This window comes from Manis pentadactyla, chromosome 1 (genome assembly GCF_030020395.1).
Source record: "Manis pentadactyla isolate mManPen7 chromosome 1, mManPen7.hap1, whole genome shotgun sequence".
NCBI classification, from domain to species: Eukaryota; Metazoa; Chordata; class Mammalia; order Pholidota; family Manidae; genus Manis; species Manis pentadactyla.
This window is the reverse complement of record NC_080019.1, coordinates 171,600,341-171,625,554: the sequence shown is the minus strand read 5'-3', so window position 1 is coordinate 171,625,554 and position 25,214 is coordinate 171,600,341. Positions and strand designations below refer to the sequence as shown.

General features: G+C 41.4%; 1 protein-coding gene across 4 annotated transcripts in view; it reads left to right on the top strand.

Moving 5' to 3' along the window:
- The window catches only part of LSAMP (limbic system associated membrane protein), an 820,993-nt gene that overhangs the window by 773,158 nt on the left and 22,621 nt on the right, over window positions 1-25,214 (top strand). For 3 of the 4 annotated variants that reach the window (XM_036883394.2, XM_036883392.2, XM_036883391.2), the window contains 4 exons: window positions 4,349-4,483; window positions 12,250-12,370; window positions 12,854-13,002; window positions 21,549-21,584. In XM_036883394.2, the coding sequence (XP_036739289.2) occupies window positions 4,349-4,483; window positions 12,250-12,370; window positions 12,854-13,002; window positions 21,549-21,584 (441 nt within the window). The remainder of the gene's footprint in view (window positions 1-4,348; window positions 4,484-12,249; window positions 12,371-12,853; window positions 13,003-21,548; window positions 21,585-25,214) is intronic. The other variant, XM_036883395.2, reaches the window with a different exon arrangement.

The following is a 25,214-nucleotide window of genomic DNA, read 5'->3' as shown; positions in this document are numbered from 1 at the left end:
TTTTGGATGTGAACTCTGCAAGTTTCACCAAGGCACTTACTCAGAAGGCAACACCTGGAAGACGTTAATTGAAGTTATTCCTGGCTGATTTGCCTCTGTTTTAGGGAACACAGAGGAGAACACTTTCCTCTTGCCATTAGCTTTAGGCCCTTCTTTCTGACTTATGAAGAAATATTAAAAGAACTAATATGTACAACTTTAGTAAACAGTGACCAAGAGGGGATATGCTAATTATGTGCAAGAGTTTGAAAGGTGCATACACTGAGGAGGACGAGAAGCTATTTAGCCTGGTTGTTGAATATTGCCAGGAGACACAAAAGCACATTAAGCAAAGGGACTCTTAAACTAAACACCAGATCCCAGAATAAATATAACACTTGGCGACGTGAGCAAGCTTGTGGAAATAGGTTGAGATATTTAAAATACCAGAATATTAAAATTCGTGTTTCAAGTAAACATTTATACAAGGGCAGAAAATAAGAGATGGGAACAAGAGAAAGGATGCACACTGTATCCATAGGGCTGTATTCCCCCAGAGAACTGAAGGGTCACAGGTTAAGGATCACATTCTGGCCTGAGAGTCTTCTTCTTAAGTTTGAGATAGTAAGTAAAAATGATGACAGGACCTTCGGGCTGAGAGCAGCTGGACAGATAAATATGAAAGAAGAATAGAAAAGGTGCCTGAAGGGAAAAGACACACTGGGGCAGAGAGAAAGAAGCAAGAGAATCTGAGAGCACTGCAGGATTCTGGGACTCAAGATGAACGTGGTGTATTAGTGCCTTGAAACAAGACAACCGTCGCAGATCGTATGAAAGGAATGGCACTGGGCCTGTTTCGGCTGGGGCCTCCATGGGTGTCTCCATACCTTTACTTGAAGCAGTAACTCCGCGGGCAGATACAGCCTCAGAGCACAGCAGAGTACTCAGCACACCCTTTCTTCCCCAGTAAAAGGGTACTTACTCTGTTAGGATTGTTAAAGGGGATACGGAGTCCTATACCAGCTTTGCTTATAAGAAGACCTCGCCCACCTTTTAGTACTTCATTCCCTTAACCTATATGATTTGTCGGATCCCACTGTTGTTTCTGCTTGTGTTTCATAATTCAGGTCATCTGACTCGGCAAACACTGAGTAACTAGGCCGAACCCTGTGCTGGTCCATGGGGATATCGCGAGTAAAGCAGGGTCCCCTAAGAAATTAACAATCTGCTGCTTTGGCTTTCTAGCAACAGAAGAGCTCAGGTGAAGCAGGAGGAGAATTTTTTGTGAGCAAAGTCTCCTGTGGGTGCAAGAAAAGTAGCTTAGCAAGATGTGCCAGTGATTGTAAGAGTTTCTGCTGAAGAATCCAAAGAGTCAGGAAGAAGAAGAAGAGCCCAAAGGTGTGGTTTAACATTTTAAACTCTGGTCACTCTGGTTGAATGAGGGAAGACCACCTTGGTTTTCTCACCTGTATTTGGTTTCCTCCTTGGTTAGACTCCATCTAGTGAGAAAGCACACGCACTGTGTGCTGGAGACAGGCAGCCGGGTGGAGGAGAGCCGGCCTGGGAGGAGCAAAACCACCTTCCCTGTGGGCGAGGCCCCTAGAGGAAGACCCCCCATCATCCTCAGGTGGTACTGGGGGAAGCCTTCTTAGAGGTGTGGGATTGAAAATTCTTCTCATGAGAATCTGTTCTGTTATCTGCTCATCAGGAAAAAAATGAGATTACTAATGCCTACGTTGGCATCCCAGGTCCCAAACTCAGGAGGCATCGCTTTATTTTCTTTCTCTAGTTCATCTTGACATTTACTCTCATAGATGCCATCTTCCTGAACTGGTAAAGCCTCACTTGATGTTGTTAAAAATCATATTTCCCTCTCCTGGAACTGCTTTATATGTTTAAAGAGATTCAAAATGCAAGTAGGGATCTGTTACCACTATAAGATATTTTATGGGACTTGAAAAGAATTCAGTACTGGGCGGCATCTCTAGGAAGACTATACTTGTTCCCTCTTCTACTGACAACTCTGTACCTACTTAGGAATAATGGTGATGTATGGGTGGGAAGGGAGGGATAAGGGAGAAAGGGGGCATTATGATTAGCACACATAATGTAACGGGGGAGACACGGGAAAGGCAGTATATACACAGAAAAGAAGTAATGGTTCTATAGTATCTTACTACACTGATGGACAGTGACTGTAATGGGGTATGTGGTGGGGACTTGATGATGAGGGAAGTCTAGTAACCATAATGTTGCTCATGTAATTATATATTAATGATACCAAAATAAAAAAAAAAAGAATGGTGATGTCTGCAGAGGCAGGGCAGAGCAGAAACCCTAAACTATTCTGAAATCATCTTTAGTCTTTTTCATTACAAATCGCCATTATTCTCCAACTCAGTAAGACTGCCTTCCTGTCAGTCCCACTGCTGCACTCCAGATTTTTAATAAGCTTACACCTGCTTTGGCCTGCGATTGTCAGAGATGCCATTAGTCTTCAGAGGATTTATATTTAGCTAGAAGATTCTTAGTGTCAATTAGTTGGCATGATTCTCAGTCCATAGTTGCAAGTAGGCAGGAAAAATCTTTTATTTCCTCCAAGCCTAGATTCTTCCCAGCAAATCCAATAAAACGGACTATTACCCTTCAAAGATTTCTTTTCTTTCCTACCACGCTCTACTTCGGGGACATGTAAAGTCAGGTCTGACTACTTGCCTGACTATAGAGAAGAAAACGCAGGGGAAAAAAATTAATGCTTTACAAATAATACATCGCTACATACTTATAGACTAATTTTAAAACATTTTCAGTAGAAGCATGTGCTAGGTTACGTGCAGGACTCCAGAACTAAATAATTTTATACAACTACTGCATTTTTGTTGTTAGGATTGTAAAATTTCCTCGAAACTAGTAAATATCCCTATTATAGGAAGCTTGGAGTGTTCCTAACAGTTAGGTTATAGGATGTTATCAAAGAGGCCTATGTTCTGTTGGGAGCCTAGTTAACAGGCTTGGCTGACATATTTAGACAGTGAATTTGTCTCTGTGCTGGCTGGCTGTTATGTTGATTTGGCCATCAGGGAATTTCCAGAAAAGGAAAACAGCTTGTGGTATTTGAGCAGAGCTATTAATTGGTACCATTTAGTGTAGGATGACCAGGAGCAAGTTTTCTTCAGGGTGGCAGGCTGTGTCCTTTAGCACCATCCCCAGCTGCTCAATCTTAACCCAACAGCAGTAAAGTTTTATAATTTGGGGTGAGGGGGGGTTCATTCTAAGCTGGGCTTAGCTAGAAGTCTACCGGCCCTTCTGGACAAGCTCTTCCCCTGTCAACTCCCTGTTCTTTTCACCTGCACTTTCTTGTTTTCCTTTCCCTTCCCCATCCACTTTCTCTTTTTTCTCTCTCTCTCTCTTCTCCCTCTCTCGCTTGCTCTCTTTCTCTCCCCTCCCCTCCCCCACTCCAGTAAAAAACTCATCTAATCATCTATACTCCACACAAGGGGAATTAAACAAGCTGGCCCATCTTGAGAATTCTTTACTAAATGGGCACATCCAAATTTGTGGAACTTTCCAAAAAAGGACACTACAGACCCCAAATCCCAACTGGTTAAGCCAATAACATTTAGCTCCTGGGCCCTCCCCCCATGGGACAGAGTCTGCCACAAGGTGCCTGTTAGCAGCACATTCTCAGGGAGCTGGTCCATAGCCTGAAAGCCTCAAGGGTGATGCCACTTGACACCCAATAAGACAACTGCAATGGCAGGACAGAGTTTAGGACACGACCTCTGTGACTAGAATGCCACATCATCTGGGGGAAAAGAGTGACAGTTTCTCAAGGAAACCACTTCTCCTAATAACAACTTTGGTTGAAGGTGTGCTTGGCAGCCTCGTGTAATCAATGATGTCAGCACTTCAGCGACGCCCCTCTGAGCCCTTTGCATCTTGTGTGCACCTCCTCCCAACTCCTGCTTTGTTCTATGCCGTTAGCCAGTGTGGTGTGGATGTACAGCCACTTCAGCTTCTTGACTCTTGGTCAGGATGACTTTGAAGGGGCACTTGTTGTTCCCAGAGCTCCCTGAGAATGGACCAGAGCTACCCTCCCTGGGACAGGGCCTGGCACCACCCCCTTGATTGGCTTCTTCCTCTTCCAGTTCCCATTTTCTCACTCCCCTACCAGTTTTTCCTGAGAACCCCTCCTCCTTAGTCACTTTCACATGACTTTTTGTCTCCAGGTCTGCTTCTGTGGAACCTGACCTCAGACAAACACATTGTCAAAATATTGAAAAGCCATGTAGATTTATGGCTTCTAGAAAGAAAAAAAGCTGCATATTTTAAACTATGTAAAACAATCATGTACACCCCTGTTTTTCAGGAAGAGAATTTGAAGGAGAAGAAGAATATCTGGAGATCCTCGGCATCACCAGGGAGCAGTCTGGCAAATACGAGTGTAAAGCTGCCAATGAGGTCTCCTCAGCGGATGTCAAACAAGTCAAGGTCACTGTGAACTGTGAGTATGGCAGGAGCCAGCAGGTGTTATGTGCTCGGGGCCTGCCTCCACCTCCAACGAGCTCTGACGATCCCATTAGCAAAAGAACATTGCATTTCAAGCAGATGTTCCTCTGGTCAGGGATGCACATTTATACACTGGACATATCCAAGGGCAGGAGTTGGCCTTGAAATTTGATAAATCAACTCTACCAACTCTAAATATAACTCCTAATGCATTTAACAATACACTCCATCTTTTACTCAGATGGCAGAATTAAGAAAACATGACCAGAGAGCACCAGCATTCTGACAATCACTATTCTGTTCTTCGTGGGGACCAAGGTCATCACACTTGGGGAAAAGCAACAATTCATATCTGCTTTCACTGGAATTTTCACCTTAATGCATTGTTTGTCAGAAGGGAATAACCCCAAATCATATTTTATCCTCTAACTAAATGGCCTGTTATCCTTTAACTAAATGGCCTTAGGAACAAATTCAAGCCACTGTGGTCAGACACCATGTGTCCTCGATGACTAGCAGGGATACCTGATGAGTTAACTTTGGTTACATATTTCCCAAAGAAGTAAGGGAGTTACAAAAGAAGATTTCACTAAATGCATAGGTAAGTGGGCATACTTTGAACTTCTCTGATGAAAGGATCCTTAGATGTAGTTCAAAAAGAAGAGGGTGGGAGCAGATCCATATGAAGTGTGTCACCCTGAAAAGGAATAAAGAGAATTCGTTTATCCTCTTCAGTTAGGACTGACTTATCACATCATTCAGATTCAAGTTCCCACACACACAGCTGTGGCTAGTGACAGAGACAAAGGCGTGTCCTGACAAGTCTTCCCTATGTATTTAACAAATACATACACACACCCACAAATATACACATGTATGCAGATGTAAGACATAACACACATGCACATAGGCACATAGACATCTTATCCATGTCTGAAAATAAGCTTTAGACCATATGGAGTTATTTTATGTTATCTTCAGCCAGCCCCACAGCTGCTTATGTACCAGTGACTCTGTGTGAATTCCAGGGCAAAGCAGATATAACTGACTCCATTTTAGAGTTTGAGACACTGAACCCGAGGAGGTAAAATTGACTTTCCAAAGCGGCACAGAAAGCGAGAGTGAGGAAACAGATCCAGACTTTGGCCCATTTGATTCTGGAGCCCATGTTCTTGGGAGAAAGAGGAAGAGGAGTTTTCAGTTCTTAGTACCACAATATGCGTCATTTTACACTTTTACATTTACGTTTGTCATTTACTCCTCACACTAAACTTATAAACATCATTAGTCCAACTTTAAATAACTGGACACGGAAGCGTAGAGAGTTGAGGACACTGGCCTAAGGTCATGCAGTCTATCCTATGACCTCACTCCAGCCTTGTACCTTCTGAAGCAGACAGTGGAATCTCCTTCCCACCATACTTAGAAGAATATGGTAGATATGGCTCTGCCGTAGACATTACTGACACTCATTTCCAAGAAGCAAGGGGTATGTTTGATGAGCATTGAAGTGCTTTTATCCCATAGCTATCTGAGATTTTTTTGTATTAGAGTTTTGAAATGTCAGTATTATTATTCTTTTCCAGTACTGGGTGTGTTTCAAAGACACACTAATGATCTCAAAGTTATAAAATGCTTTAGGACCTTTTCTTCACATGAAAGGCAATTTTTCTGGGTGTTTATATAAGTTTATAATTAGGTTACTTAGCTTCTTTTATGTACACACAGCCATGCCATCATCTTGCACCTTGTCTCTGACTTTAGGAGTTAAGATTTCATTTTCTCTTAATTGACCTTCATCTTAATTAGATTTCTGAAAGTTCAATCATGGAGTACATAGAAAATATTTATGCTTCCATTGTGTGAAACATCAAAGTGGTCTGCATTGCAGATGGTTCCTGAGATCAAAGCCAGCCGCCTGGGCCCTATTATTATTAGCACAATTAGTCTGACATTGCGCCATCTTGACTGTCCCCGAAGTGTAACTTACAACAGAAGAAAATACTGATAATTTTCAAGAGAAGGCTTTTATAAAAATGTGAGCTTTTCCTAGTAATGAGCAAACCACAGAAGAATATGGATAGAACCTCGAGATTCTAAAAAGACACCTTGTAACAAATTACTTGGAAATCTGTAACAGCCTTAGTCGAATATCCCGTATGTCCTAATCAGCAGCACCTAGTACATTCCTGACCTTATAAAAATTGCTCAGGAAATGTTTCTGAATGTAGGTGTAAAACTCACAGATAACTCTGCCCTCTTAACATATCTGTAAACTTTGCAAATGATACTGGTCACAAACCAGGAAGCATATTCTAATAATCAAGTTCTTTGGATTCACCTTTTTATCAACACTTCATAAGCTGTGTTTACAGTGTATTAAAACAACTAGCTATTGCCCTTATTGTCCTGTTCAGATAATCCAGCCTACTTAAATGTAGTTGTATTAAGTAGATGAAGTCTGGCTAGCAAACTCAAGCATACTGAGAAATATCCAGTATCACTTTTGTTACTTCATCTAATCCTGCCTACAATGAAAAACTGTCCCATTATTTAAACTGATTCCACCTCCTTTTCAAAACACAGGGCTTGGAATTAGGTCAGGGGATCAGGATGGTGAAGAAAATTAATTGCCGAGCAGATCATTGTAATAAAACAGACCCTGGGTACCACTAAACAAAATCCCAGTGCTAGTAATTTTCTCCTACCAGCATTTCATTGATTCATTTACTCAGTTGCCAACAGATATTTGTTGCAGGGCACTGAGAAGCTAGAGCAGTAAACAAAAGAGACATAACAGTTTCTCCTGTTTAGTTCACAAGCTGGATTCTATGGTCTCTCCTTTTTATTCTCTTAGAAAATTCTTCTCCACAGCTGCTTTACAGCATCGCAAATAGCCATTTGACATGCAAAATCTATTTTCTAAGTGGTAGGAGGTCCCGACATTTACAGCAGCTAAATTATTGACCTGAAATCTGTTCAACTAAATAAGCTTAGTAAAATTTTGTACAATAGACATGACTTCTGGTTTCTTGTATCTTACAGGATAGTGGCTGATTTTTTTCCAGATACCAGCCCTAGGGACAAATGTCCTTTCATTACAGGTTCTAAGTCTTCGATTTCAGTTCTCACAGTACCCTAAAAATAGCTGCTTATGGGAGTGTCCCATAGTGTTCAGTGTCCCAAGGGTCATATCTAGTGCAGAGGATTCAATAAATACAGACTATTGATCTTATCTGGACTCTTCTTCCACTGGACTCTCTTCCTATTCCTGGGGAAATTCCTCTCCAAAGCTGACACCAGCTCTAAAGCCCGACCCCACCCCTCTAACTGTCTAAGATTCCCGCCTCTGCCTTCCTACAGGTACCTCTCCAACTAGGGTCACTTTGTCACTCTTTATGACTTGTTTTTCCTATTCTTGTCTCCCTTTGAACTCAACTCTGCCTCCACTCTTGTGTCCAGAGCTAACCAACCCAACATAGATACTGGGGGATGTGGGACACTGGCTTTTCTAAATCTCACCCTTATATTTGATAGCCATTTATTTAGAAGAAGCAGAGGTTAACTACCACAGAATCCACAGTTGGGACTGGAGTACCTGTTGTTTCCAGATAATATAAATGTATTTTAACTGTATCCTTCAGTGCTTTGATTCAAAAATCCCCCAGTGATGAAACTTTAGGAAAATATCTGCTCAATTTGGAACCACACGGGCTACCTTTATCTAGCTATTCATAGCTACACCTATCCATTCTTCGTGCCAATCTTTACTTTATTCTTGTATTTGGGATGGTGTCAGTAAAGACATATCCTAATTGATGAATCTATTATGGGATCTTCAAAGGAAATATTCACTAAGAATCCAGGTGCTGCAATTCTCTACCTTTGCTATGTCATAACTTTGCTATGTGAAAAAGAACCATAATTTTCTGAATACCTTCAGAGTACCAAGACTATGCTACAAATGTATGATTTGCTGTAATCATCACACTGACAGTGGCCAACCAAGAGGGAGGTGTATTGGGCCTGGCTTGCCCCAGTAAGGAAGAGTATTTACTTTATCACTGACATTGTTTAGTAAGTTTGGTCTAGTATTGCTTATACATGGTTATTTTTTTAAAAAAGACAACTGTTAGTCATTTTTATTATTATTTCTAAACTCTCTAAATACAGTGCCTTTCTTATTGCCTACATTCTCTGCTCCTACCCCAGTGGTCCACCACTGCCCACTAGCCCTGGGAGATCAAATCCTCCCCATGCAGAGAGGACAGAAACAAAGCACAGAAAATATAAGCATTCTCTGCCACAAAATCAGAGAACCATCAGAGTGGTAAGGTTAGGACTCCAACCTAGGTCTAACTCCAAAGCCCTCTTTCCTTAAGATACTATGTGAATAGTAGTAATAGAAATAACAAATGTAATCATTGCAGGTATTAAATGTGCTTTCATATATGTGATTTCATTTAATCTTTATGTCAGACCTGTGAGACAGGCAGGCAGGTATCAACATCTACATGCATAGGTGAAGGGCTTCAGGAGGTCAACACGTCACCCCAAAGAGACAGCAACCTAAGTGGCACAGGTAGAAATTGAGCCCACATCTCCTGATTTCTGCAGGTTTACTTCCACTGTGTTTCTGCATGTTGTACCATTTCTGGTACTCTGCAATGGCAGAAATATTAACATTTTCCTGTCAAGCTACCAGCATGCTCCTCTCAGTGGTATTTTTCCTTATTTATAATTCATTTATCTCTAAAGGAATTCATTCAAATGGAGGCACAGAGGTTCAGAGCATGGGCTTCAGAACATGGGTTCAAATCCAGATTCCATCAAATGCTGGCTGTGTTAATAACCCTCTGTAAATCTGTCTTCTCATTCATAACATGGGGTTAATAATCATCACCTCTTAGGGCTATTATTTGGGTGAAAAGAATATCTAAAGCCTGGCAGAGTACTGATACATAGTAAATACCTATAAATTGAATCCTTTGTTAAGAATATTGTTCTTTTATACTATTATTCCAAATACTAGGAAGATTAAATGAATGGTACTGTGTTTGCTAGGCCACTGTCATCATTATCCTATTCATTCTAATTGAAAGAGTCTTGTTACTGGTGATATATGAAAAAGAAAGCCCTTATTAATATTTTTAGAACCCAGAATTTTGAAGTACTAAAAACTGGAAGAGCCCTTTAACATAAGCTATTCCCAAGTCATATAAAGAATAACAATGGACCTCTGAGCAGCATTTTTATTAAGCCACATTTCTATTATAACCATATTTTGAGCAAGGACATGATTATTTTAACTCCACCAGGCATGCCACAATATGATTTGTAATAATTTTTCTTAGCCTCACCTATGCAGAATTCATTACAAATGAATTTTGAAATGTTCATTCCAATAAGCCAGGAGCAAACAGACCTGCACAACTGTGTCAGTTGAGAAACACTAGAAACAATGAGTTCTCCATACATTTATGATTGTCTGTGAATTTTCCCTGGTACAAGAAACAGATATTCAAGGAGAGAAGCAAGGGTTTGGCCTTTGTAATTTACCAGTGTCATCCTGGCCCAAGATTAATGCACTTAAATGTGTTCAACCCTAGTTCACTCCTACCTTTCCTATGCTGGCATCTCTGAGGAGCTAAGAAATAGCTTACTACTTATACTTAGCTATTCAGGTTTTGAACAAATTGAGGAGTGAAGGAGATATATGGGAAGCCCAATTGCCCCCATTGTTAGAGAACAAGATGGTCAGAGGTATAGTAGTGTGGTCGATTGGCCTCCCAGTCATGGCCACCCCGGACAGTGGTAGGCCTGCCCAGATGAGCGCCCGAGTAAGACATTGGTGGAGAAGCAATTTGTAATAATTGCTTCTGTAATAATTGCCTCTGCCCTCCACCAGAAGCACATCCCAAAAGAAAGAAGGGGGATGAGATGAGCTAAACAAACCTCATCTATTCTTCCCCAATTTTTCAGTCAGAAAGATCATTCCTTGCTCCGGGTTCCAGAGCAAGGAGGCATACTACATAAGCTCCTGCCACAGAGAAGGAAACTAACTGAATGAGCAAGAGCACTCCCATAAAACTGCACAACTGGGACGTGCACTCCCAGTCCAGTGGTGGAAGGGCTGGAAGGCATCCATCATGGCATGATTATGTTCAGGTGCCTTAGCTATGATCACCAGAGGGGACGATGATGGAAAACGTGGGGTCTGGCACAGGTTATTAGGGCTGGGTTAGCAAAGCGGCAGTCACCATTAAGGATTTGTTGCTCATAGCCACATGGCTCCAGAAACTCAAAAACACTGGTTAAAACTCACTTTACATTTTGAGAAATTGAACAATCCAGTATGATCATCAGCAAGATTACCTTTCCAGCCAACATGCTACAGACTGTGGACTTGCGGCAGCTAAAGAACCTAATAAAGAGGGGAGGACAGGGAATTATTGGCCATCTATTTCTCTGCTTATGTATCTAACCTCAGTGGATGGCATCACTTAGATGCCCAAGTCAGAAACTTGAGGGTTGACTTTGCTGCCCCTCTTTCTTTCCCTCAGCCTCCACATCCAATCTTGTCAACTTGAGGTTTCATACTCCATCTCAAATCTGTCCAATCCCTTCTGGCTACTTTTTCACAAACTGAGTGCAAGCTATCTCTGGATTTCTTCAGTAATCTCCAAGTGGATCTCCCTGTCTCTGGTTCCAATATTTCATAGACGAAGAAATTGAAACAGTGTGACTAGACAAAGTACTGAACTCTCTAATGAGGAAGGACAGTGAGGTACAGAGCCTGGATTTGAGCTCAGGTCTATCAAATTTTAAACCCAAGCTCCTAACCTCTGTCCAGCAGCCCGTCCCTGTACAAATACCTCCCCCTCCAACACTACTCCCACAATCACAGCAACATCAAGCAAGGAACTCCAGTCTACCATCCTCACTCAGTGATGTGAACCTGTAACCACTTGTTCCAGCCTCTAAGAACTCTCTGAAAGAATCATGGCAAATTAGAATTTCAGATGCATTTCTGGGCTCATTTGAAGCCTATTACAGTTTTGTTGGCCGACTCCTAAGCAGAAATTGTCAAGTTTACCACTGCCAGAGAGTAGAAGACATATACCAGGGAGGCTTCTGTGCACCAGGATAGACTTAATCCATAAAGATTTCCTGGGGTCATAACAATAAGGGAACACATAGGAGGAAAAAAGCTAAAGTAATCATCTAATACTAGTTTGTTTTTCTGAATTCTCACAATATCAAGCTAAGCTTAGGCTGGGAGAACTTCAGACCTCTATTATTTTCATCAGACTCTTACTGCCATCTCAAACCATAACAATAGTAATGATGATAATGATGGTGATGAGAAATTAAAATGCTCAAATTATATACATTCAAAGCCTGAGTCCTTTAGTATCATCACTTAGTTTATGAAAAGGAAGAGACTCTGCAAATATTACAATCTGGATGGAATAAATGATGGTGTATCGGAGGAGGGGAACAGAAATCCTAGAACCATTTCCATAAAGCTTGGTTAGGTTTCCCATTTAAGTAAACCAAATGTACGGTTTCATTAATCATCTCCTATTTTTACTGAGCTTTCTAGTGATCAGTCCTATTCAACAGATCACATAATTCATGTAAATGGAGCTTTAAGACAACAATTTCTTTCCTGCCCCTCTCCAATCAGACTGTCCTATTTCTTTTTGCCTGGAAATTCTGGAGTGCCCTTTGTAAACTGTGGGCCTATCCTTCCTACAGATCCTCCCACTATCACAGAATCCAAGAGCAACGAAGCCACCACAGGGCGAAAAGCTTCGCTCAAATGTGAGGCCTCGGCAGTGCCTGCTCCTGACTTTGAGTGGTACCGGGATGACACCAGGTATGTGCCAAACCAGCCATGTCCCCACAGCTCCACTATGTGGTCCTTGGGGCACCTGAGGGTCCTTGAAGCCCTCATGGCAAAACCATAAATACGTAGGACTCTACCATTACGCTCTTCCTTTTCCAGCCCTATGTTTTCAAGACCCTGGGGCCTGCAGCTCTTAAGCTGGAGCCTCAAAGCAGTCAGGTTGCATGCCAAGAGGTAGGAGGTAGGTGGTTCAGTGGGTAGTCCCCACCTGCATATCTGTCTTGCGTATAGCAGAAACCAAAGCCCAGTGAAACACACCTACTCCTCAGTTCTCTCTCTGTGACTGACAGCGATTTGGTGAAGTGGCACTGCACAATTAACAGGAGGGATTGAGCAGGGACCAACCACCTCTATCTTACTACTTCCATTCCCCCAATGTAATGATGAAAAAGGGCTTGCTATGCCAGATCCTCATCAGCGTTCCTTTTTACTCTTCTGTTTTTGAACTCTTAGGATAAACAGTGCCAATGGCCTTGAGATTAAGAGCACGGAGGGCCAGTCCTCCCTGACAGTGACCAATGTCACCGAGGAGCATTATGGAAACTATACCTGTGTGGCTGCCAACAACCTGGGCGTCACCAACGCCAGTCTAGTCCTTTTCAGTAAGTATGCCACAGCAGGGCCCAGCTCGGGGGAAGTAAGTCGATTGAGTTCTCCCTTGGGAAACTTGGAAATCATTCCCTTGCCTAGTAAACATAAACTTACACAAAAATCAGAATATAGTCACTGAAAGAAAACCACACGTTCTCAATTTCTATGCATAAGGTGAGATATACAAATGGAGTAACTTCCCTCACCATTCCCTCCCTTACTTTTGATAGCTGCCTTGTTTCGTTTGTTTACACAGTTTTGTTTTTTCGGTTGGTTAAACTGTTAAATATTTGGAGAACAAAGATCTCTTTGGTGATGGTCTCCTTAAGGGCCAGAGGTGAGGTAAGATCCTAGAAAATGGATGGCAGTTTAAAAAATGGAAGGGTAAGAATGATTGAGAAAGAAATAGTAAGACGGGATAAGGTGCTGGGAAAAGGGAGAAGCTGGAAAAAGAAAGCGTATTTTTAACAACATGAGAGAAGGTGGAATAAATGATTAAAATATAATATAAAATCTAAAGGAGGAAAAATAGTCACAGAAAGGTTTCCATCGGACAGCAGGAAGTGTTACTCGTCTTGATATACTTTTGGAAGAGAGATGGAATGGTGGGAGCTAGGAACATTTCTGAAAACCGAAGAAGACCCTGAAGGCAGGCTAAAGGGGTGTTTTAAGTTACTGGTGTTAGTCCGAGAGGCCACCTCGGAGCCTTGCTCTAATTTAGCCGCTATTACAGATATGTGACCACCTGCCTTGTTGGCCCAGAGGCTGTGAGCCTAGAAGCAAATGCCACCTGAGAAACAGAAGTTTGATGGGTGAGATGGGAGGAAAGTAATAACATTTGTAATAGAGAAATGGTTACCAGAATAAGTAAATCAAGCAAAAAAGTTAGCACATGCTGGGATAGAAATTTCATCTGTACTAAAGGACAGAGTCCAAAGAATTTACTGTCATTATTTTAGAGGCACAAGCCCCCAAGAGGTTTTTTTTTCTGCACAGGTTCAATTGGAAAAATCTAGAAATATTCTCAGCCAGAGAGATGTCTCCGTCTTGCTTTATTCAGTTCAGATGAGCATTCAAGACTAAAAAAAAAAAAAAATAGGAGAAAAGTCCACTTAAGTGAGAGAGCTCTTAAAATACAATATTAAAGCCATTTTAAAACTGCTGAAGATTCAACTCTAGCACCGCAACTATTCTAAACTGGGTCTTGAGTCTCTCATTCGTAGCTCCCTTTGACGTCAGTTTGTAACAGTTTGAGGGGATACACCTGTACAAATGCTTGAAGTTTAAAATTCATATCCCTGTTTACTTGTCTACAAAACCAAACATGGGTGTTCTTTGCTTCAGCTTAGAGACATCAATATCTCAAAGATACTTGAGAGGATATTTATTAAGAAACAGTTACCTGTTTCACCCCTGCCTTTAGGGATTCCATAAATTGGGGTGGGGGAGAGACAGGAAGAGCCTCAAGTATTGATTTGAGAGTCAGACAAATTCTAAGGTGACCTGGTTAACAAAAGGTTTTATAGCAATTGGAAAAGAGAAAAAGGACGATTGGATTCATTGGAGAAAGTGAGCAACTATGAATTTACCTTAAAGTATCTTTTCCTCCTAACCCCCCCAGAAGAAATGTGCTAATGATACATTTCAAATAAGTAAATTGATATCTATGGACTAAGGAGAAGGAGGACAGAAGGATGGAAGAGTTGAGGAGGACAGGGAGCACGGGCTAAGTCAAAGACGGGAGACGCTGCAAGTCAGTTGGTGCTGACAGTAGGTCATCTCAAACCCTGTAATACCACTGCCGCATTCACAGAGGTCGATTTAAAGGACTCAGTTTAATTTAAAGTAATTTAATTTAAAGTAAAATTAAGAAACATCAAGAGTCTTACAGAATTTGTTTGTAAGCTGAGAATCAAGGTAATGGGCAAGTTTATCATAATCAGAGTACCCTGGATGACTTTGCAGAAGCCACCCTCAGTTATAGATTTGAGCAGTTCACAGGGTGTGATTCGTGTGGAGCATCTTCCTGGGGTCCCACCCCACCATCTGCAGAAGAGCCCCCACAGGCTCTGCGACCGGCAGCACACGCCCCCGCATTCAGGTCGGAATGATGTTTCCCACCTTAGGAGAAAGTGACAAGATGAAATACTTAACAGATGAACAGAATGCAAAAGATCATTAGGCTCCAAGGTGAAAAGGAGCCATTAAAATAGCCAAAATTAGTGAATCCACTGCCCTATTTCTTAGGCCCTATTTCAAGGCCTCAGTATGGACATTTCTGCTTCATGTCACAAGAGTGGCCCCTCCATCGCACCCACCCACCACCACTCAGGTTTGGGAGGTGTGTTGTCCCAGGCTTCAGAGCTGGGTCCTTGGGAATACAGTCTAATAGCCTGTTTCACACGAGCAGGAAGCAGAGAGCGAAGGAAGGACTGGGAGGGAGAAGGGATGGCGGTGGTGGGCGGCGGGGAAGGAGAGCAGGAAGAAGAAGAGTCCCGGTGTGAGCAGACTGCCCGTGACTTAGATTCAGAGTGGATGGTTTAATGGGAAGAGGGAGGACATTTAGTGGCTGTACTTCTCCACGGAGCAGGGTCAGCAGGGTTCAGATACTGGGGGCGGGAAGCAGCGGTGCCCAGACCGAAAGCACCGTGTGGGCAGTGGGGCGCCCCGCTGACCCAGCCAGGCCGGGGTGAGCTGCGGCGACGAGCGGAGGCCGCGAGCCTGAGCCCCGGAGAGTTCACCGTTATCCATCTTCACTGCACGTCTCCACATTCCCGGCGTCCGCACAGCGACACGTGCCGACTCTTTATGCTGTGTCAATTTGCGGTCGCTGGGACCTCTGGGGCCCCACCACGTACATACGTACACTTCTCCACTTTCTATTCCAATATTGATCTCCAAAGGGGTTAAATAAGTGAATGTGAGTGCCTACGTTGTATTCAGAGCCATGTTTTCCTAAGCCCATGGAAGCATTCCTTTCCCATTTCTTTTGCTCTCCACACATTCTAGCCTAATGTTTGTCAAGGATACATAGCACCTCAGTCTGTATCCAAGTAATGCCTTTTACCCTCTCCTCACCCTGGGCAGGGTATTACGTCATGTAATTTTTCTGAACACATTCATCCAGTGGCACACTGTGTATAGGCAGATGGAGCGCCGTCCTCTGCAGATCAAGCGCCGTCCTCTGCGCAGCACAAGGATGATGACTTGGACCTCAGGCTGTGCCAAGAAGAAACCCCATTGGCAGTACATGTAACATAACAGACCTGTATATCCACATTGGTGACTGTGGTGCACCCACAGAGGAAACCTATCTCGTTTTGGTGCTTAGCATCGAGTTATTTTTAAAGCAGCAATGGACAGGGAGGAAGAATAGGGTAACGGTTTTAATGTCATCGCTTCTTACTGAATGCTGACAAGGTACTCTGGGCTTGTGCTGAAGACTTGGCACACATGATCTCATTTAATCATGAGGACAGCCCTCTACGTTGTCATATTTCTCCATTACCCAAAGAGGGTAAGGAAATAGTGTAACTGAGTAAGGCCGCTGGGATTTAAATTCAGGTGATCTGTTCCCAGGGGCTCTAGACCAACATATTATCTTGATTTGTGCATGTGGGGGAAATGTTAAGAGATGCAGCTTTTGTAAAAGTTTGGAAGTGAGGAGACATCTAATTTCACCATCTTTTCACTTGAGGTATTTCCACTGACTAAATATTGTCATAATTCTTCCCACCCAGGAGCACTGCCTCTACCACCTCCCACATCCATTTCCATTAACCCCCACCAGCCTGGGTCCCCTGGATTAGTTAGACCCTTGACTTATCTTTGTGATGCCGGGGATCTTGTTCACGAAGCCAAAGAATGAGCTTCACAAACACTCAGGGTAGGAGAGCAAGGTACAGGCTTTTATTTAGAGATAAAGTGAGAGAATAGAGCTCCTGGCTCATGCCAGGAGGGGACAAGAGAGCCCATGGTTGGCTCATTGTCTAGGGGTTTTATGCGTGATTGAGGATTTTCAGGAATAAGAGTAAAGGGTTAGGGGTGTAGACTTGTAAGACTGACTGCCCTGCCCCCAAGGTGGGCTGGGTTGTTGTCTGTTTGCTTGGGTTGTTTATAGTTGAGATTGCTTAACGAAGTAGTCTTTTGCCTAGGTTGCAGATTACTTGATTATGATTAGAGAAGGGAAAATTGCACATAGTTACAATTAAAATAAACTGGGCCTTTTAGCAGGATAAGGTAAATTTTACATTGTCATGATGTAATTGATACAGTAAAGTGATGGTTTATGCTGAGATACTTTTCTTTATCTGCAGAACACTCAAACATTCCAGGCCAATTTGCTCCTGGCCTTTTGAGCTTTAAGCGATTTCACTGAAGAATGTCTATATTCCTAGTCATATATACAAATCTTTACCCTAGAGAATTAGTGTGACTCTGACTTTGCATAATGCATAACACAGTTTTGATAGGGACTTCTTTGCATATTGTTACATTGTTCTGACTGTAATTATCTTGTTCTTCTTTTTCTCTGGTGGCCCTCACCCTACTCTGACTAAACCCACCGTCCCTGTCTCATTTGGTACACTGAGATTGAGAACTTCATATTCCAGCCTAGTGGTCAGTGTTTTGGCCCTAGGAGGGAGCATTCACACATGTTAAAGAAAGACAGTCCTACTGATCAAGCACCTTCTACTTTAGAGAAATGGGTGGATTGGTAAGGTGTTTTAAGATCAACAAGTACAAAAGGATAAAAATATAAAGAAATGTACATGGCTTCATACATCAGTGTGTAGGAGGTTTTTAAATTTTCCTTTCAGTTTTGAAAGATTATTAACTTACAAACCTATACTTGATTAAATTTCAAGTACTACCTAAGCAACCCAGCACTGGAGAGAACCCTTAAAATAAGGGCCTCTCCCACTTCTTTAGAAAACACTTTAAATTATTATCTTAGGGGCCCAGTGTTTAATGATGCTAGTTAATACTTGGCAAAGCCTCTTAACCAGCTACTTCTGGGTGTCACATAATAAAACAGTTTGAACAGTAATTTGAATACTACCCACATGTCGTTTGAAAGACTGACTACCAAGTTTTCATAAGGGGATCTCTGTAGATACAATAAGAAATAGATGGGCACTGGGACTCATTTTAGTTTGAAGAATAGGCATTGAATATGCTGACTTCCAGAATGACACAGAACATCTGCAGTACCCATTGGAAAAATAAAAGGAAAACATATCTGACTTAATAAATTATCTCCATGTATACACTCTATCCTCAACTCCAGCTTTTGTCATTTAGGTGCTTTTAATTCAGAGGGTTTTCTTGTGAAGTGGTCACGTCCAGTGTACTGAGTCTCCTATTGTCTCAGCAGAATCAGCCGGTAACAACCCCTTCCCCTCATTTAGCAGGTAAGAAACTGAAGCTCAGAGGTAGGGGACTTCCTATGAACCGCAGCTGAAGTACTGGTTCAACAGTAGAGTTCCATTCCTAAAACCTCCCATTCAGTTGCTAAGCTACATTGGCCTCTTCAGTATTTGCAGCCAGAAGACAAAGCACAGAGCACCAAGGTTCTGCCCTCCCGACTTTTGCATATCAATAGTTGAGTATTTTTCATTTTAAGTGGTATTTACTTTACACTCTTACAGGAGCTCACAAACTCGGGCCTGAACTATTAAATACAGCAGAATGGTGGTGGAAGAATAAGGATAAAAAGCTGGGATGGGGCAGCATCTAAGGAATAATAAATCAGTAGAATGGAATAAGAAAATGAGCATAACTAATGAGCAGAATAGAGCTAAAGATGATGATAAGCTGGAAAACAGTTGAAAAGGCAATGAAAGGAAGCTGGGTGAGATGCTTTAGTAATACAAATGGTCCTGTGAAAATGAGGGCAGAGTGCATTTACCCAGCTGTGAACAGTGTGATGAGAAAATATTAAGCTGAATCACTTAAACAGTCTGAATAATAATAGTAATAATAAAAATAAAATACAGTACATAGAGTATAATATGGGACAGTTGTCTCCAACTGCTACATAAATGCTGAAAGCGATTTAGCTATTTATTTTCAAAGCTGGAAACTTAATTCCAAATAACTAGTGGCAGTTCAAACCATTTTTCTACTTGACACTGCTATAACTGACACAATTGTTCATTGTACTATGATGGACCTGTTCCTTCTTAATGCACTTAGGAAACTTTGGCATTTAAGCTATAACTTTCAACTAAGTTAGAGAAAAGCTCCTTCTGCTAGGAGACTGGGTTTTCTTGGTATCCACATTATTGAATGCCCAAATTCCAGGCAAATCTACTCTTTCTAAGCTGATAGTACAAGATGGCAGGCAGATCAAATCTGAAGATGAACATATGTTTTCTCTTTATGGTATGGATTTTTATTGATTTGCATTTATCATTGGCCTTTATCTAACCAAGCTGCTAGAAGGAATGTAGGAAACCGTGCTAATCACATTACACTGTAGCGTTTGGGATAGCAAGTAATGCATCCTACCCCTAAGCACCATTTGGCCTTCCTGAAAGAGACTCAGAAGAGGATTTAGAATGATACCTGGGGTTTTGATGAGATAGAGGATACCTTAAAGCCTGAACTCTGTGAGCATGTTTAATTTATGGTCAGTAGCTGGGGGATGGGAATGTAAGGGGCACATAGCTAAAACCCAAATGTTCAACAGAAAAGCACCTCTTAGTACTCCATAGAGTGTATCATCATGCAAACGTGATGGGTTGATCACATTTCAGGTGAGATTGTATCATCACAAAGGTAGTATTAAGGAAAAGACTAGAAATAAAATAATATCATGCCAAAAAACTTACTACCTTGGCATTACTCTTGCACTGATATCTGAGGAAGTAAATGGAAGTAAAAACCTGAGGGAAAAGTTGGATTAGTATTTCCCAAAACAAATTTTCCAGATACTTGGCTAAAGCTGATATGAACTATAGTGTTGTTGCTGGGCAGCTGTGTCTGGGGAGGGCTCTCCCTGTGCACTAGGTGAAGCACTAGGAGAAACCTCAGCCTGGACGGGGGAAGGTTCTTGACTCTGAATGAGAAAGAATTCTGGAGCAGGTCAGAAGAGTGTAGGTAAGGAACGAATTCATTAAAGCGAGAGTAGCAGGGAATGGCAGCTGCCTTGCAGGCAGCAGAGAGCAAGGAAGAGCAGATGAAGGAAAGGGAAGTTCATAGAACTCCTACTTGGCATAGTGCAGATCCCCTGCCAACTCCTAAAGCCAAGGTCACCTGGCATCCAGTGTCCACTTGGATCTGTATGGCATTGGGACTAAGCCCTTACCACCCCAAAGGGCTCTTATGTTCTGAGAACTTCCCAAAGGCAAAAAAGGAAATTTTCAGGCAGGCTACTAAAAAGCATGATCGTGCACCTGCAGTCCTGCCTGGATCACCCAGGTGATGGGAACTTGCAAGCCCAAATCAGAGCTCTTATAGCCCCTTGCTACTTATCTGGAGTAGAACAGAGACAGAGTGAAGACTTGTGCTTAAGTCTGGAAAATAGAATAAAATAGCAAAGTGACAAAGACACCACTGGCAGAACACAGAGACAAAACACAGTAAGTTGGGAAGTGAGGAGGCTTTATTTAAAAAGTACACACTTGAAGAAAAGGGAGTGCAGACAACCTCAGAGAGGAGGCTCACCTAAGCTTAGGATTCTGTCCTGAGGCTTTCAGGAATGGTGCAAAGGGCAGGGGTGGCAGTTGTTGGGCGTAGGCTTAACTTGTGGTCTTATGATGTCTCTCTCTGGTGAGAGACAGTATCCACAGTCCATCCTCTAGATATTTCTGTAAGATAAACTTAATACAAGGAATTTATTAATCCAGTTCCTCTTCAAAATAGTGGTTTCCTTCAAGCACTGGGAATATGTCAGTTAGGATTTCTTACCCTGCCTTAAGATAGGGTGGGTTTTTGTCTGATTACCAAGGAATATGTTAGGAATCTTACTTCCTGACTCCCTAGTTTTTAAAATGGAATCTTAGCCTTAAGAAGGGGTTTCTCCTGTTCCTACTATACTGTTTATATCTTGGCATTTTTCACCATAGGCAGGAAAAGTTAATCATGATGTTTGTCCCATGTCCTTTCCCAGCCTCAGGAGGGCTTAGGGAGAGTTTGGAGTCCTTAGCTACCATAGTCCAGGTGTTGTGAGTTAAAGAGACAAGGACCTGGACCTAGATGGCAAGACCTAAATGTGATCCTACTGATTAAAGCATCTCAATCCCCCAAGCCTCAAAAAAACCTGTAATTTTGGTAGTGGATTTTTCCAGCAGAGAGTAGAATCCTGTTTGTAGAGTTACCAAAATAAGATGTTGTCCCCTACTCTAGCTTAATATTTTAAAAGGCTTTGGATTTTACTAATAGCTCTCTGATACTTCAGTCTTGTCAGGAAGAACAAACAAATGCTATGCAGAAGATAGAATCTTATAGGCATAGACATTCATTGGTTTTAAAATTGAGTAGCTAAACATGAGAAAGATTAAAAATGTATATTTATAATTCTCCATGATGCTTACTATTTTTTCCCCTTTAGAGCGTGTTTTACCCACAATCCCCCACCCCATTCAAGGTCAGTATGATTTTTATCACTATAGCTCTGTTGCTGGGTCATTCTCCATCACCTATCATGTGCAAAACCCACAAAGGAGGAAACACATTAACAAAATTTACATACAAGAGAAATCATTTTTTCCCCTTAAACCTTCAAAACAAAGTCAATTGATGCCTACCAATCAATTGATAGGAATATAACACATCTGTCACCCAACTTAACTTCAAATTGATCAGTCATTGGGGAGGCGATGCTAAACCCAGAAAGCAATTTTTTCTTCAATTAGTATGTGTTACAGGTGACTTTGAACTCACATATTTGGAACACAACAAGTTAAATTCTGTAGCCCATAAAAATACTGAATAAAGAATCCTCTAACTGACCACCCTCACCATGGGAGGCTTATACAGTCTGAATCTGAAGCCATTGGTACTACTTGTTAAATGAATTTATCTACTGCCGAAGGTTGAACTCCACCAGGTTACCTGGACATTACTTTTTCTCAAAATCTTGGTCAGTTTGGGGGCTTTTCCTTTAAATATAACTATTTTAGAAAACACAAATGAAAAAACAAGGTAGTCATTCTGTATTCCTTTTCATAAAACTTTCCACACACTTGAATTAAATTTTGCCTCCAACACCACATTTAGATGCAAGTTGCAGTCCCAGCCTTCTAGCTTAAGGCTATCTAAAGGCAAATTGGCAAATAAAATTAAAACAATACAAAAAAAAATCTGAAATGAAACCAACCTACCATTGAAATTAAATTCCAGAAAACTGATTTGCAAGTAACACTCAAAGACCCGAGAAGAAATGGAAAATAGGCCATGCGGGGCCTAGTGTGGAAAAAATAAATCCAATTAAACAATATTATTATAGACACTATAAAGAAAATGTGCTGTGAATTAAAGGTAGAAAGCTTAAAGATGGATCATGTTTCATTAACATTTGTCCAAACTAAAAATTAGGCCAGAATTGGGTGCAGATATTCAGTGTGTCAATAATGCAATGTTTTGCATATGTATGTATTCACATAAATGCAACTCATTTTAATTAATTTGCAATGAGGATTGCAAGGTTTCAAGGATTAACTAGACAGCTTAATAGAAGAGTTATTCTTAAATTTTAAGTACAGTCCAAATGATGTTTAGAAGAACTCTGTTGAATAAAATCCTTCCTTAAAACATTAATGAAATCTGTTTCTTATCCCAGCCACTAAAAATGACTTAAAATGTGCCTGTTTTTTAGACTCGACATGAAAAATAGTGTTCACAGAAAATATCCCAGTTTGAATTTCTGACATGCTACAATTATTCTAAGACATTCATCTTCCTGTGCTGGTTCAGAGATTGACACCATTTTATCATGTTGCCATCTTGTAAGTATCTTGATGGGACAAACGCACGCATACACATTTGTCCCAGCAGGTATCGTTTTCAAAGAGGTCACACTCCTTCCAGGATGAGCTCTGTACAGTGTCACTATGTCTCCAGATATCCTTTGTGAGAGCAGTTCTGCAATCACCAGCTGAAATATTTTATCTGATCATGCGTTATGACATATGTAACTGAACAAAATGCAGCCAGACACTGTCCACAAAGCACAGCTATTGGACACTGAAAAACAGTCTGGAGCAGGGATGGAGCATGTGGGATTTTGTTGATCTTGATATTTCCCACAAACTGAATTGTTGATTGGAGAATGACCCTAGTTTGATTTGACATTGTAGATAGACTGTAGATAGCTTCCTTAGATCCAATAGTTTTAGAGAATGTAGTTTATCTTACTACTAATACTTTGGGCTTCTGCTGATAGAAACTGAAAAGCTGTTCATCGAGATTTGGGATAGCTGGTGTGAGAGGTTGCTATACAAGGAGGGTGCTCTCTTAAGTTCCCAGGTCCTTACAAGGACTTTAACTTTGTAGAAATCAAATCCCTTTTCTCCTCTTCATTCAAAACAAGATGGCAACCCATGTGAAATGCAGTTTCTGCTGAGGGAAAAAAATAAAACATATAGGATCTTCAACTCTTTTTTATGGTGCCCCGTAAGTACCGCAATATCTATGAAAAACATGCCTGCTTTGCTGTGGTCACAACTATAGCACAAAACACCCTTCATTTAATTAAGTACTGTATATTGTCATCAGCTATGTGGAATCGTACATTTCAGCCTTAAAGTGTTAAGATGTCTATAAGCAGTTGCTTGACACATGGCCTGAAGGATTTTGAACCAATTAATTTCCTTAAGGTATTTTGAAGGTAGGAGTGAGTCCCAAAGGTCCTTTTCTGTCCTCCTATCATAAAAAAAGAGAACTTTCCCTCCTACTTTCCAAGAACAGAAATACATGTTTCATATCAGCGGCTTCTCTGTTAATATCTCTCATTGGAGGGTCTCCCCTCCTCCCCCCCACTCTGCACGGCTCATCAGACTGCCTGGGGATAAGCAGCAGGTCGCAGCAGGAAGGCAGTCCTAAACCCCTTCAAGCTGTGATTAACCAAAAACAAGGCTCAATAAATCAAATGTATTTCTCTTGGGTTTCCTTCATCATATTGCTTGATTTTCTGCAGTGATACTAATAATATTGGAATTATACCAGAGGATCACGTGTATTGTCTGTGGCCAATCAGAAATTTTCAATCGTCCTTTCCTATTCTTCAAAAAAAAAAAAATTAGGATGCTTCTTCCCTGCTCCTCAATTTTAAAAGAAATATATAAATAAGTGAAATAAATAGTGTTCCATCCTTGATCTGTTTCTGATAGGTGTTTTCCAATTAATTTTAATTTAGGTTTATTTATTCTGAAGTGAGTCCTGAATTACATATATTTGCATAACTACCCCTGCATAACTACTTGCTGCAAAAAAATTCAGTGAATTATAAAATGAGGCAAGAGTTTGCTCTATATGTCTGAGGGAACTTCCCTCACTTTATTAGGCGCACATCATTTCCGGAGGCCTCTGAATACTAGGGAACGATAACCTAGCTCTTCTCTCCTCCTCACAAGATTCCTTGTGCAGAGCTCTTCGTGAGGAAAGTGTACCTAGAGATGCTCTCACATTTAGAAGGACAGCAGGTTCCAAATGAGATGACAAAGCCAGTCTCAGACAGTTAAGTGACGCGAAAGAAGAGAAAAGGGCAAGGACGTGCCACCCTTGTTTTGTCTTTATCGCCCTCAGGTGACGAACCCCTTGAGCTTGAGGCACTATGGGCACAGTCTGCCCGTCCTTCCGTGATCACTGCATCTTTAAGAAAAAAATTAATAACCCTAGATTGTATCTTACTTGTCTGCCTCCATCTGATTATTCATCCCGAGTGAACAGCCTTTCCATTCACTAACCCTGTGCGGCAAGTGGGTTTGGGAAATGCTGAGATTATCTTCCAGGTTCAAGCATTGCGCTGGGTTTGTTCACTGCTGCTTGCCATTCAGTTCCTGTTTTTCCATTGCTAAAATACATTGCACATGGCTCGGTCTGCATGATTAATACAGCTGTCTAAATCTTTCTCAGAAAACAAAATACCTCCACCCCTCCAAAATTAAAGTTTAAAAAACTTAAAATCCAACCCACAAACAAACCAGGCTTACAGAAATCTCAAGTCCATCTGGCATGCTTCCTCCCAAAGGGAGACTGGTGTTGTTATGGGCAGACC